The following is a 14,080-nucleotide window of genomic DNA, read 5'->3' on the forward strand; positions in this document are numbered from 1 at the left end:
ACATCGTCCCTAAACATAACCCTAACCATAACCCTAACCATAACCTAACCATAACCTAACCATAAGCCGGTGGTACACTTACCAATTTGCATAGGAATTTCAAGAATGTCCGGTGGCCGGCGGCCGCAAACGCGATCACACAAGCAGTATACGCCGATGGACAGCTTAGATCGTCATGAATCCGCCGGTATAAACCACTTTCAGATGTGATTACCACAGCGAAAAACATTTCGTGGTGAGCGGCACGAAAAACATGACGAAATCGTGTTGGTGCGCACGAAACCGAAACTAAAACTTACGTGACAGTTTCACGAATCCCCGTGAGACCGGGTTGCCATGACGGACCGGTACAATGCCCGCATTACTGCTGACCAACAAACCACTCCAGTGCGTGCTGAAGGTCACGGTCAGAGGACTCCAATAAAACCACATCATCCGCAAAAAGCAGAGATGCGATCCTGAGGCTCCCAAACCAAAAACCCTCCCCACCACGACTGCGCCTTGAAATCCTGTCCATGAAAACCACAAGCAGGATTGGAGACAAGGGGCAGCCCTGACGGAGTCCAACACCCATCGGAAACGTGTCTGACTTAGTGCCGAGTATGCGGACACAGCTCTCACTTTGGTCGTACAGGGACCGAACGGCTCGTAGCAACGAGCCCAGGACCCCATACTCCCGCAGTGCCCCCCACAAAGCCCCTCGAGGGACACGGTCATAGGCCTTCTCCAGATCCACAAAACACATGTAGACTGGCAGGTCATACTCCCATGACCCCCTCAGCAGCTCCACAAGGGTAAAGAGCTGGTCCGCTGTTCCACGACCGGGACGGAATCCGTATTACTCCTCCTGAATCCGAGGTTCGACTATCGGTCGGATCCTCCCTTCCAGCACCCTAGAGTAAACTTTCCTGGGGAGGCTGAGAAGTGTGATACCGCTGTAGTTGGCACACACTCTCCGGTCCCCCTTTTTGAAAATAGGGACCACCACCCCGGTCTGCCACTCCACAGGCACTGTACCCGATGCCCATGCGACATTGTATAGACGTGTCAATATGACACTCATTTATATCAATTATTATTCTTTTTTGGGGAAACTTTCCATTTGTTTATCTTTTGTAATATTCATGCAGTGAGGTCACTTTCTTAGGTAAAAATAGGCCAAGAATGGAATATTTTTTATTAACCCTTCCTTCGTTCGATTTAGTATTCTATAATTTATTGAAATTCTTCATGAGAATTTTTTCTTCTATAATGTTCTCTATGATATCAATGACAAAATAAGGTTATTAACATAGATTAGAATGATAATTATTATCCAAATATCTGATAATTTATCGTCTGTTAATGAATTAATTGAAAACTCTTTGTTTTGTATTGAGTGTATGTTTTTGTTTGCAAAGTAACTAAAGTGATCAAATACATCATGAAGTAGAAATACAGGTACCCCAGTGTGGTTTTTAGGACAATATTGCAGTAAATGTACTTAGTTAATGAGTTAAACAAAGAGGAGGAGCTCCAGTCTGTCAGCAGCAAGAAGCACCGCCTGCCGCCTGCAGCCCCGAGTGAAGAATGAAAGTGACCTCGGAGTCTATGAGTGGAGCTGGACGGAGGCAGCTGTGAAGTTACACATAGAAATCACCGGCAGCACCGGAAAGCACATGGTCAAACCTTCAAAATAAGACTACAGGCGCACAACAAGGAACTACTAAAGTATTCTTTGTCACTGATGTACAACAATATAATTCTGAAATAAATTAGGGCTTGGGCATTCCTTTCGGAGATCATTCCTGTTTCATTTCGTTTTAAACTTCAAACATCTGCAATTAGATTTTGATTTCTCTTTTGAAGCTCTAGTTTGATCTTTTTGTTCCACAATTTTAGCAAGAAAAATAATTAAATGTTTTATTTTAGTTATTTCTGAATTTTTACCTGTTTTTTTTCATTCCTAAAGTTTTATTACAATGAAATATATTTTAAGAAGAGATTTAAAAGAAGACACTGATTCACGTATATTGTAAAAAAAAAAACAACAACAAAAAACAAACACAAACAATTTTAAATTGTTTTTAACTGCTATTTTACAGATTTTCACAAAATTTTTAAATGAAAAATAACTGAAAAACTCACAGAAAAATGTCAATAAAATGCACATTAAAAAATTGCAATTTTTAAATAAACTGTTTAAGATTAAAATGAATGAATTAGTTGTTTGTTCCTTTACAATAATTGAGCATAAAATGACACTGCACTGTTAAATTACAGATAACATCCAATAAAATCCTAGAAAATAACTAATAATTACATTTTATCTCTAACAAAAATAAAATAAAAATAAATTACAATTAATAAAGAAAAACAGGCCTAAATTGATAAATGTTTTTTTATCTCTTTTAAAAACTGATCAATAAAAATGATCAGTACCTGCAGTTTATTTTCAAAACATTTTATGGTGATATTTTCAGCTGTATTAACCGAGCCTTCCTGTGATCAGAGTTGTATTGTGAAACGCCCCGTCGGATGTGCTCTCTGTCACTCGGTACAGGTGGACAATTCAGTCAGTCAGGGGCAGACGGCTCTCCCGGAACTCTACAGCCACAACGGCTCTGATTCTTTCAACATCGGGGTTCGGTCCAATATGGCGGCTTACGGATGGAAATACTGATGACAGTCCGAAAGATCGCCTCGATTTGTACGATGGTAAGTAGCCCCGGTTCGGCCGAGTGACGGCAGTTAGCGCCGCTGTCCAGGCTCCCGCAGCCTGGACGCTAAGCTAGCTGCTGCGCTAGCCTGACTGCTAACAACATAATAAAAACACACTATTGTTTTCCCACAAAGTTGTCCAGCCGAACCTGGTACCAGCAACTGTCCGGCTCTGCTCACACCGGGGTTCGGCTCAGTAACGGGTCGATTTTGTTCCGGAACTGAGCGGGCTAGACAGTTTATTTAGCCGCTCCGGTTCGCTGGTAGTTTGTTTATGTGAGAAGGGCAGGGTGGACCATCGGTCGAAACTAGCTAGCTTAGCCTGCTAGCTCCGTGTAGCGGCGTGTTTGGGCACTTTTGTCCGGTTAAAGTTGGTGACTGTCACGTAAAAATCACAATAAATCACGTTTCTGTCTCTCGGTGTCCCAGCTGCTGAGTTTAGTGGGTTAATTATCGGAGCAGCAGCTGATTGTAACCGCTGACTGGTGGACTCGCTCCAGTCCCTGTCAACATCCGGAACCTGCTGGACTCTCGGTCCGGTTCTGAACATGTCAGAACAGTCCGAGCTGGGCAAGGAGAGGAGAGTAATTAAAGGAGGAGTCACGAGGAGACAGTTTGGAGGCTCTGACTGTGCAATTTTCTTCCTCTGAGCCATTTAAACGCCTCTATTAGTTGTTTTACCAGCTTTTAGTGGCAGTAAAACGTTTGAACCTTCTGTGTTGTGTTCACTGGCGGAAAGGCAGCAATATTTAGTTTTTCTGATTAGAAAAAATACAGAAATGTTCACTAGATGACGTAAATACCTCCATTAGGAAAGAATGAATCACCCTAGAATGATTGGGGTTATTTGGAGGGGAAGTAAATTGGAAAATGTTGGATATAACTGTAACACTTGGAAAGGCACCCGTTATAGTGTTTGCTGATACGGTCAAACAACTTGGTTGTTGCTTTGTGCGGTGCAGACAGACTTTCTTTTGCAGATATATTACATAAGACTGATCTTGCATTTCTGTTTTCAACCAAATCCTCCTTTCCAGTGTTTTTCTCCTCTTCCTCGCTCTTTTTGTCTGTGCAAGTATGAAGCGCAAACCCATTGAATTCAGTTAAATAAATCCTCTGTGTCCAAAAAACATTCAGTTGTAGTAAATTCTGTTACATCAGACAGATTTTTCTTGATTATTAGTCACAGAAAATGACAGTTGTGGGGTTTTTTTTGGTATCAAACAGCAAAAAATGTTGGCTAACCGTAACTCATTGACAGGTTATGGAAAAAAACAAACAAAAAAACAACAACTGCAGAACCACACCAGATTGGGCCTTTAATATTATACTATATGACACTATAATTCATATACAATATACAGTTAAAATGAGCACAAAAGATGGCATCATACTCAGCTCAGACTGTCCTGACAGTAAATAGCACAGCGTTATATACTGGTTATCGTACTAAGTTATGTATACGGTATCTACTGTGTTTTATTGTCATATACTATGTTTGAGTTACTTTCTGCATTTCTGTGATAATATTGGCACTGAATGATCTACTTTACTGCTTTTAAGTAGTTGAGTTTATACGATTCTGGCCCTCAAGTGGCTTCTTTAGGCACCTTTGATAACTCAACACTTTGTTGATTCTTGTCTTAAACTTTCACTTTGAGGTCAGAGGTCACATTAGCACCTTCCCCGAACATGTCAGCCATAGTCCAGCCAATGTTAGCATCCTACCATTGGCTGGACTATTCTGTAGGAGCTCAGCGGCTTGTTTGGCAGGTTAATTCGGGGTTAAAAGGTCAAGCAGTGAATGAGCTTTATTTGCTCCTAACATGGCAGCAGACGGTTCAGTTTAAAGCCACAAGATTAAGTTCTGATTGAAACTTATCCTTCTTCTATATTCAGAGCTGACAGACGGTCGGGCAGATGCTTCACTAAAGTCTGCTGCTGCTGGTGTGTGTTTTAGTTTAAAGCTCCACACAGTATTTTGTCGGCCACACTCCAGGCCCTGTAACCCACTTAACTGTGGAGGCTAGCATCGTTTAGCAGCGCCAGCTACACAAACACAAGCAGGGGCTGGGTGTTAGCAGCGACCGGCCGGTTTGTTCAGCCTGTTTGCCACTTTGGCAGCAGATCAGTCGCTGCCCGGAAGATATTTGTTGTTTGGGAAAATCAATTTGGCTGCGGAAACCGTGAAAGTCACCAGCAAAAAAAACAAAACAAAAGGCAAATGTGTAGTACTAATAATGCTACAAGATCTCAGGGATGGATATTGATGTTGGAAAATGTGGAAAGTTGTTGCAGTAAGAAGTCAGTCAACTGTAATGTTGTTTATACTTTACGGAAATTCAGAGTACTGGAATAGCACAGTCTGTAAATGACTGAAAACTGTCACTAAATGTCCTATTCTTTGATCACAAACTAGATTTAAGAAGTTTACAGTTAAGTCCTGCCAGTAGGAGCAGATAGTCAATTAAAATCAAAATTTTGGCAATTTTAGTGTTTTATTTAATTAAAATAAGTGGTTTTGCAGCTTTATGTGGCCACATAATATGCAAGAAACCCTCTCTTCAAAAGCATATTAATATAAAGTATTTCTTATTAGTGCTATCATTTCTATTGTCTTGACACAAGTATGGGCTGAATGATGTGTGAAAGAATATGTTTATTGACTCTAATATATGCCTTTGTTGTAGTAGCAATGATGATTTTTGCTTTTCTTTTGCAACAACATCAAAAAAGAACATTTAACATGATGGTCAAGCATATCTGCAGCACCGCAGTGCCTCACTTTTTTTTTACGCGTTGTGACATATTTTACTTTTTTATAAAAATAAATTGCTGCTCGTGCGGTTTGGACGTTGCAGTCAGCCGGTCAAATGTTTGTTTTTGCTCTTTGATTGTGCAGAATTTTGACAGAAATGTTCAGTTGCCACGTAGATGTTAAAAATGTGCCTTTTTCTGTCCGTGCTGGGTTAAAAGTTGAGGCTGAAACTTCATCCTTCACCCTGGAAACAACAGTTGACGCAAAAAGCCTCGCCGCAAGATCCGTCTAATAGCTGCTGTGGAGCTTTAGATTGGATCCGACGCGTCATAACGTGGCTGATTTTGTGGCTTTTGACATTTCTGTGCAGCCTGTTGCTTGAAAAAGACCTTTTATAGAGGTTCGTGCATGTTTTAGTTTGTGTATGAGAGTTTTGCAGATGCGATGCGGCAGAAACCTTCTTTTTTACAGCATCCTCTGGACTGTCGAGATTAATAATCGTGATCAGAGTGTCGAACAAAACATCCACTTAGCCCCGCTGTGTGGAATCTAATTTCCACTGATGCTGTGATGTCTTTCATGCTGCCCTGAGTTCACTTCACTTTCATTTCCACCAGCTCAGGAAACAGACTCGTTTCAAAGGTGTCACTTCAAACTAGCTAAATTAATTAAAGCGCATGTTTTCACAGCTAATATTTTCCCCTCCTCTTCCTCCCCACGCTGGTATTTGCTGTTGTCTCTGTTTGTTGTCAGAAAGTTTGTTTTCGTGTGCATCGCCGCGATGTTTGGAGGACAAATAGACATTTGTGTGTTCGTTGCTTGTTGACTTTATACCGGCTGCATTGTGAGGATGAGTGAAAATGAAAATGGCATAGCTCAGCTCACGTAGCCATTCTCTGTCTCTCTTTGTTTCTGCCTCTCATGGCTTCATTTATTATCCAGTTTCCAGAAGCTTAATGTACCACACCTAGAACATTATTTTAAGAATACTAAAAGGCTGATATTTTCCTGTCTTTTATTCTCCTACAGACACAACTTTTGAAAAGTTTCTCACATGTGTGCAAGCTGAGATATTTTCTGAATGTCTTTTTGCAAGCTCAAGATTTGTTTTTGCCTTATTTTTTTAGGGATGTAGTCAACCAAAGAATATCCTACCCACCCTTCAAACACTAAAAAAAAACCAAAATCTGAATGCTTTTTCTAGATGAACTAAATCCATCAATCCTAAATGCAGTCTACCAACTAGCCTTATCAGATTAAACGAATAACTAAACACAAAAAGGTCGTATTTGCAGCATATTTAATCATTGTAATCTAATTATTAGGTGCTTAATTGGTAACAGCAAACTCAACAGGCTCATGTTCATATGATTTCTGAAAATTTATCAACTGTACAAGAACTGTACAGTAGAGGAATATAACAAAGACAAGTTAACTGCTGTTAATACATGATCTGATGCGTTGGTTGTTGAGCTGTAATATGTGATGTTTTTAACAAAATGCAGCCACACTGAGGATTTCTTTGACATATTGGCAATCAGAGTAAACACTGAATAAATTAAACTTGGCAGTATCTGTTGATTTGAGCTGTTTTATAGTAGTACAAACATGCAAGTGTTCAGTGGTAGTTTTCTGATCCTGTATGATTATTGACGTCTGAAAGTTTTCTGCAGCAGATTGCTCTTTGTGTCATAGAGACTTGCAAGTTTTTCCCAAAGTTGTACGAAATTGGAATAAGGTGATGTTGTGATGTTTTGCTTTTCTCTGATATATATTTAAAAATGGAAAAAAAAATAGAGGAATTTTTAGTAGATGGGAGCAGTAACTCTGTTTGCGGTGACTTTGTGGTGTCAGTTTAAATAGTCAGTCTAATGATTATTGTTTTTGGTCAATATTAATCATTCTGTTGCTGAAATATTTCTATATAAAATATATATTTTTCTACCTTTTTAATGTTTTTGTTCTGCGTTGTGATCATTTTGCTCACGTGCAGCCTTCATTTCAATCAAAAAAAAAATCCCTTAGAAGCCTCAGATTTGAATAAATGATGTTCTGTTAAACTTCTCATGTAGGTTTTCTTTTTGCATCAAGCAGCAAAAAAAGTCGTAACATGACACAAGAGACTTTTTTGGCCAAATAATATAAAAGCCCCACGTCATGTTTTTGTTATTGCAGCCCTGATGAAGCCCACAGATTGTGACATTTCCTCTCAGCTCCATGTTATTTTCAACCTCGACTCACTTCACAGATGAATCATAGGGGCAGATCTGGGGATTTTGGGTGCTGCTGGGTTGTATAACAAAATCAGGAAGTGGCCTTTAATAGCGTGTCATGCACTGTCCACATGTGAGGACAGAATCTGGCCTGAGTGGACTCTTTGACGAGGATATTTGTAGCCTCATGTGAAAAAACTGGATGTTCAAGTTGTCCAAATTAGCCTGTAATGAATGATAGCCTACAGTATAAGTGAAAAGTGCAATTAAAGTGCAGATTTTGTGACATTTTTGCAGATGCACGCATGAAATTGTCTAATTTTATGTCTTGTCCTGTAATAGCATCCGCTCTTTGTAAATTTTAATAACAAAAATGTCACTTTTAAACTAATATACAAGTCTGAACTCTGTGTAGAGAAAATCAGAATGTAGAGACAGAGGATGCGAAGCAGGAAACACATCTGCAGCAAACAGATGCTTGTCAATCCAGCAGAGCAGCAAGAAAATAGAGCAGACAATACAAAAACAATGAGGAGGAAATGAGGGACAAAAGAGGTTTTGTAAGTAGTAATTTTACTGTTAGGAAAACTGTTGTACTGCCTCATTTGTTAGTGTGTTTGTGAAAAATGTTCCAGTAAAACTAAATTAGTTTTGTCCTGTTTTCTGCTTTCCAGGGCGCCAATGCCTCCGCCTTGGAAAAGGAGATTGGACCGGAACAGTTTCCCGTAAATGAACACTACTTTGGATTGGTCAATGTAAGTGTTGGACATCACACCAACATACAGCGGCTGCAAACTGCTCAGTAATGACTGTTGGATTGTTTGATTGAGACTTGTGTCCAATGCTGCTGTCGCTAAACTCAATTTCGTCTCTTTTTCTTCCAGTTTGGCAACACCTGCTACTGTAACTCAGTGCTGCAGGCTCTGTACTTCTGTCGACCGTTCAGGGAGAAGGTGCTGGCGTACAAGGTAAGCAATGAGAAGAACCCCACCAGTTGTATTGCAGTCCACACGTCTGCATGCTTGCATTTTGAAAGAACGCCCCTAATAGCCCGAACCCACCAGATTGGACACAGTTTAGGCCTGCAGCTAACGAAGCCTCGAGTAATCGTCTTAGCATGGTGTTGCAGCGTGGACGTCCACGTTTAGACACAGCTGTATAGTAAACGCTGACATCCGCGCTTATGATAGATCGCGGATGTCCGCGCTGCATCGTGCATACATGATATATGCACGATGCAGCGTCGATGTCCGTCCGTGTTCCGCGCTCCGGTCGGACGGTGATTTCTGTTGCATTGCGCACTCACTTCCGCTTTTGATGATGTATCATGCTCAGACGATTACTCGAGGCTTCGTTAGCTGCAGCCCTAACACAGTTTAAGAAAATATCACACCTGGATTTTAGAATGAAGCACAGGGTTGCATTAGAGGGCATGCTGTCTTTGAATTACTGAATGATCCTTTTGTACGAGTGTGAAATCTTGGATTGTTTGTTGTCTTAATGTTGCTTGGCTAGCTGTTTCTTTCATGTGTTTGCTAATTTTACACACGTGGACAAAATTGTTGGTACCCCTCAGTTAAAGAAGGAAAAACCCACAATTCTCACTGAAATCACTTGAAACTCACAAAAGTAACAATAAATAAAAAATTATTGAAAATTAAATAATCAAAAACAGCCATCACTTTTGAATTGTTGATTAACATAATTATTTAAAAAAACAAACTAATGAAACAGGCCTGGACAAAAATGATGGTACCTCTATAAAAGATTGAAAACTATTTGACCAGAGTGACATGATTAACTCAGGTGTGTCATTTAATTGACATCACAGGTGTTTCCAAACTCATAATCAGTCAGTCTGCCTATTTAAAGGGAGACAAGTAGTCACCCTGCTGTTTGGTGAAAAGGTGTGTACCACACTGAACATGGACAACAGAAAGCGAAGGAGAGAATTGTCCCAGGACATCCGAAAAAAAATTATAGACAAACATCTTAAAGGTAAAGGCTATAAGACCATCTCTAAACAGCTTGAAGTTCCTGTGACAACAGTGGCTCATATTATTCAGAAGTTCAAGACCCACGGGACAGTAGCCAACCTCCCTGGACGTGGCCGCAAGAGGAAAATTGATGACAAATTGAAGAGACGGATCGTTGGAATTGTATCCAAAGAGCCCAGAGCAACCTCCAAAGAAATTAAAGGTGAACTCCAAGGCCAAGGTACATCAGTGTCAGATCGCACCATTCGTCGTTGTTTGAGCCAAAGTGGACTTCATGGGAGACGACCAAGGAGGACACCACTGCTGAAAAAAACTCATAAAAAAGCCAGACTGGAATTTGCAAAAATGCATGTTGACAAGCCACAAAGCTTCTGGGAGAATGTCCTTTGGACAGATAAGACCAAACTGGAGCTTTTTGGTAAGGCACATCAACTCTATGTTCATAGACTGAAAAACCAAGCATACGAAGAAAAGAACACTGTCCCTACGGTGAAACATGGAGGAGGCTCAGTAATGTTTTGGGGCTGCTTTGCTGCATCTGGCACACGGTGTCTTGAAAGTGTGCAAGGTACGATGAAATCTGAAGACTATCAAGGCATTCTGGAGAGAAATGTGCTGCCTAGTGTCAGAAAGCTTGGTCTCAGTCGCAGGTCATGGGTCTTCCAACAGGACAACGATCCAAAACACACAGCCAAAAACACCCAAGAATGGCTGAGAGAAAAGCGTTGGACTATTCTAAAGTGGCCTTCTATGAGCCCAGATCTGAATCCCATTGAACATATGTGGAAGGAGCTGAAACATGCCATTTGGAGAAGACACCCATCAAACCTGAGACAACTGGAGCTGTTTGCTCATGAGGAGTGGGCCAAAATACCTGTTGACAGCTGCAGAACGCTCATTGACAAATACAGAAATCGTTTAATTGCAGTGATTGCCTCAAAAGGTTGTGCAACAAAATATTAAGTTATGGGTACCATCATTTTTGTCCAGCCCTATTTCATTAGTTTGTTTTTTTAAATAATTATGTTAATCAACAATTCAAAAGTGATGGCTGATTTTGATTATTTAATTTTCAATAATTTTTATTTATTGTTACTTTTGTGAGTTTCAAGTGATTTCAGTGAGAATTGTGGGTTTTTCCTTCTTTAACTGAGGGGTACCAACAATTTTGTCCACGTGTGTACAAGGAATTTATAGCTGTTTTTCGTACCTTGAACTAGGGCTGGGCGATATGGCCAAAAAAATAAAATCGCGATTTTTTTCTTTTTTTTTTTTAGTCATCTTGGACGATTACGATTTTAATCGATTTTTGTTGTTTCTTTGCGGTCTGTGTGCTATGGCTAGTGCTAGCCATGCCGCACTGCCGTAGCTGCAAGCACTCTTCCCATTCTTTAGGATACCTCTGCCGGAGGTGATGAAAGAGGTTAGTTGTGCTGCTACTCTTCGTTTTCACACTACTTTTGCAAACCTTGCACATGACTGTAGTTTGCTCTGTGTCAGTCTTGTCAAAGCCGAACCACTTCCATATAATCGATGCAACATGAGGCCCTTTTCTCGCGACCAACTCTTCGTCTGCTGTTGTGTCCGCCATGAAGGGGCTGTGAGTGTTTTGGCGGAAGGAGATGAGAGGCGGAAGCAAACGCATATGCACAAGTCGTGAAAGGCAGAAGAAGAATCTGTATTGTTATCTATTGAAGCTCGCCTCGATTTTACGATTTGGCAAATTTTCAAATTGTCAGGTTTTAAAAAGGCGAATTAATCGAATTAATTCGATTTATCGCCCAGCCCTACCTTGAACCACTGATTTAAGCACATGTGAAGAGCCACTCCAAGTAATTGCTGAGAGCTCTGAACTTGTTGACATTTGTATCATTAGATCCAAAAATGCAGCACAAACAATCATTCAAGAGTCAAACATGTTAATAATTTACCCACGTTAGGTCAGCCATTTGATTTGGAGGTACAGTGGAAACAAGGGTACCTGAAAATTTCATAATCATTCGATGACCAGCTCTAAGCAATGTGGTTGGTCAAAGATGGGAAATGAAACCTCGAGTGTGTCGAAGTCCATTTTCGGGTATCTTTTGTTTCCCCTTCATGTCTAACAAAGACCGTAACACAGACTGTAATGGTGAAATTAATCATCTTTGCTGTATTTTGAACTGAAAAACTGACCAAACAAACTGTGTCAACATGTGACATTTGCTGTAAATTATGCAATACAATATGGGACCTGTAATACCAAGTAAGAAGTGATGTCCACGTGTGAATAAAACCCCTAAGATGTATTTAAATTTCTTTTGTGAACATGGCTTGACAACGTAGGAAATCGTCTACTAAGATTTGGGGACATCCTTAATAATTGTTAAAAAGAGCATGAAGTTGTTAAAAGTTGGAGATTAAAATGCAGAATCTGTGTTGGTGTGATTGAAGAGACTCCTTTTATTTATCTCTTCAACACCAAGATGGTTTATTGTACATTTTTCAGTTGTTGAAGAGGCAACTTTCTTTGCCATTTTATGTGCTATGGATGGTGTTAGTAATGACCTAGGATTTAGGTCACTTTCTTCTGCAATGTTTACAGCTTTTTTTAATGATTCACCTGTCTGTCTCAGCAGCCGATTTCGCTGCAGGTGTCATCAGAGCTAGTTGTAGTTAAACACAGTTCGGGGCATTTGTATGGTGAAGAACAGCAGCTCTGTTTTCGCAAGAGGAGATGGAATCCAGCTGAATAAAAGTCAAAAGGATGCATTTGTCTAAACTGGTAATATTTTCTCCAATCTTGCAAATGGTTCTGGAAGGCATTCAGAGATGTCTTGGAGCATTTTTGCCCTTTGTCCCCGCTAATTTGTGACGCTGCAGCCGGAGATCGTTAAGCTGAGGTAGATAACCTCAGCCCAACCTAAACCTACCTTAAAGCCACAGAAGAGCAGCTCGATACAGTTAGCTTGGGATCATATTCTGACAAAAGTTCACCTCTTTCACCCTTTAAACACCTCTGACTAACCTACGCTTTGTTTTCCACTCGTCCTATCATCTCACTACTCGTGTTTCTTGCCCCTGTGAGACTATTTTTTAGCAGTGCTGCTGCTAACAAGCCTGAAACATTTGGTATTTTGTGGCTATTTTTTCCTAGAAAAGTGTAGCAAGAGGGCCTGTGAGATGGTCCTACATGCGAATCCAGAAGTTCTTGCTGCCGTAGAGGAGTGAAAGCAAAAACTGACCTCGTATCCTCCCTGTTGTAGTGGTGTGACTACTCAAGAAGACAGAAGAGCTGTTGAAAAGCTTGAGTGGAGAGTTTGGGATTGAAAAGCAGATAAGCAGAACAAGCTGCACTTGAAGCTATACTTGGAGAAGCTACGGAGTGTGTTAAACTTTGATTGAAGCGTTTTATGTTTTACTTTTATGAGAGAGAAGCCTTCAGGAATGAGGAGGAGTGAGGGATGTTTCCCAGCAGCATATGTCTGATAGCGTTTCTTACGTGAATTATGTTAAAGCTCTACTTACCTCATATGAACCAGGGCATCACCTCAGATCAGCGGATATTGGTCTTTGGCTTGTTTCCAGAGGCTGATTGGTCGATGAGGGCTGTGGTGCTTTTGCAATTGAGAGTCTGGAATGATTTACCTGCATAGATTATTGTTAATCGAGCGCTGTTTTGAATCTTCAAACTATTGTATTTTGAAGAAAGTTCTTCAAATCTGTGTGGATTTAAATATATTTTTCCTTTTCATTTCTGATTTATTGCTTCATTGTGGTTTTTAGTGCTTTGGAAAGCGCTTTATCACCCATCTTAATGATTGAAATATAAGTTCCATAAGTCATCAGTGTCACAGTGTCACAAACGACTTCCATAGATTAGATAAAATATCAAAGTTCAGACTGGATGCTCGTAGCCTCACCTTGATAAACAAGCTGGTTAGACTGTGGATTAGGGCTACTGAAGTATTTGTATAGTAACCAAGTTGCTCGTCTTCTTTTTCTTCTTTTTTATCTTCTTGTCTTTTTGTCTTCTTTTCCTTGTTCTTCTTCTGCATTGTCTTTGTCTTTCCTCTTCTGCTCTTCCTCCACTTCTTCTTCTTCCTCTTCTCCTCCTCCTGCCTCTTCTTCTTTTTCTTCTTCATCTTCTTATTCTTAATCTTCTTCTACTTCTTCCTTTTCTCTTTCCTCTTATTCATCTTCTTCATCTCATTTGTCTCATTCATCATCTTCTCTTCCTCCTCCTCCTCCTTGTTCTTCTTCCTCATCTTCTGCTTCTTCCCCTTCTTCTCATCCTTCCAATTCTTCCTCTTTCTGGTCTTCTCTTCCTCCTCCTCCTTATTCTTGTTCTTCATCTTCTTCTTGCTCCTACTCTTCTTCTCCCTCATCTCCTTCTTCTCCCTCTTCATCTTCCTCTCCTTCTCTTTTCTGCT

General features: G+C 40.3%; 1 protein-coding gene across 1 annotated transcript in view; it reads left to right on the forward strand.

Moving 5' to 3' along the window:
• The first annotated feature begins 2,512 nt into the window (after positions 1-2,512).
• Positions 2,513-14,080, forward strand: part of usp12b (ubiquitin specific peptidase 12b) — a 31,421-nt gene continuing 19,853 nt past the window's right edge. Inside the window, exons 1-3 of the mRNA XM_051944091.1 lie at positions 2,513-2,697; positions 8,346-8,426; positions 8,556-8,639. Coding sequence (XP_051800051.1) covers positions 2,650-2,697; positions 8,346-8,426; positions 8,556-8,639 — 213 coding nt within the window. The 5' untranslated portion in view covers positions 2,513-2,649. The remainder of the gene's footprint in view (positions 2,698-8,345; positions 8,427-8,555; positions 8,640-14,080) is intronic.

This window comes from Acanthochromis polyacanthus, chromosome 23, assembly GCF_021347895.1.
Source record: "Acanthochromis polyacanthus isolate Apoly-LR-REF ecotype Palm Island chromosome 23, KAUST_Apoly_ChrSc, whole genome shotgun sequence".
Classification (NCBI taxonomy): Eukaryota; Metazoa; Chordata; class Actinopteri; family Pomacentridae; genus Acanthochromis; species Acanthochromis polyacanthus.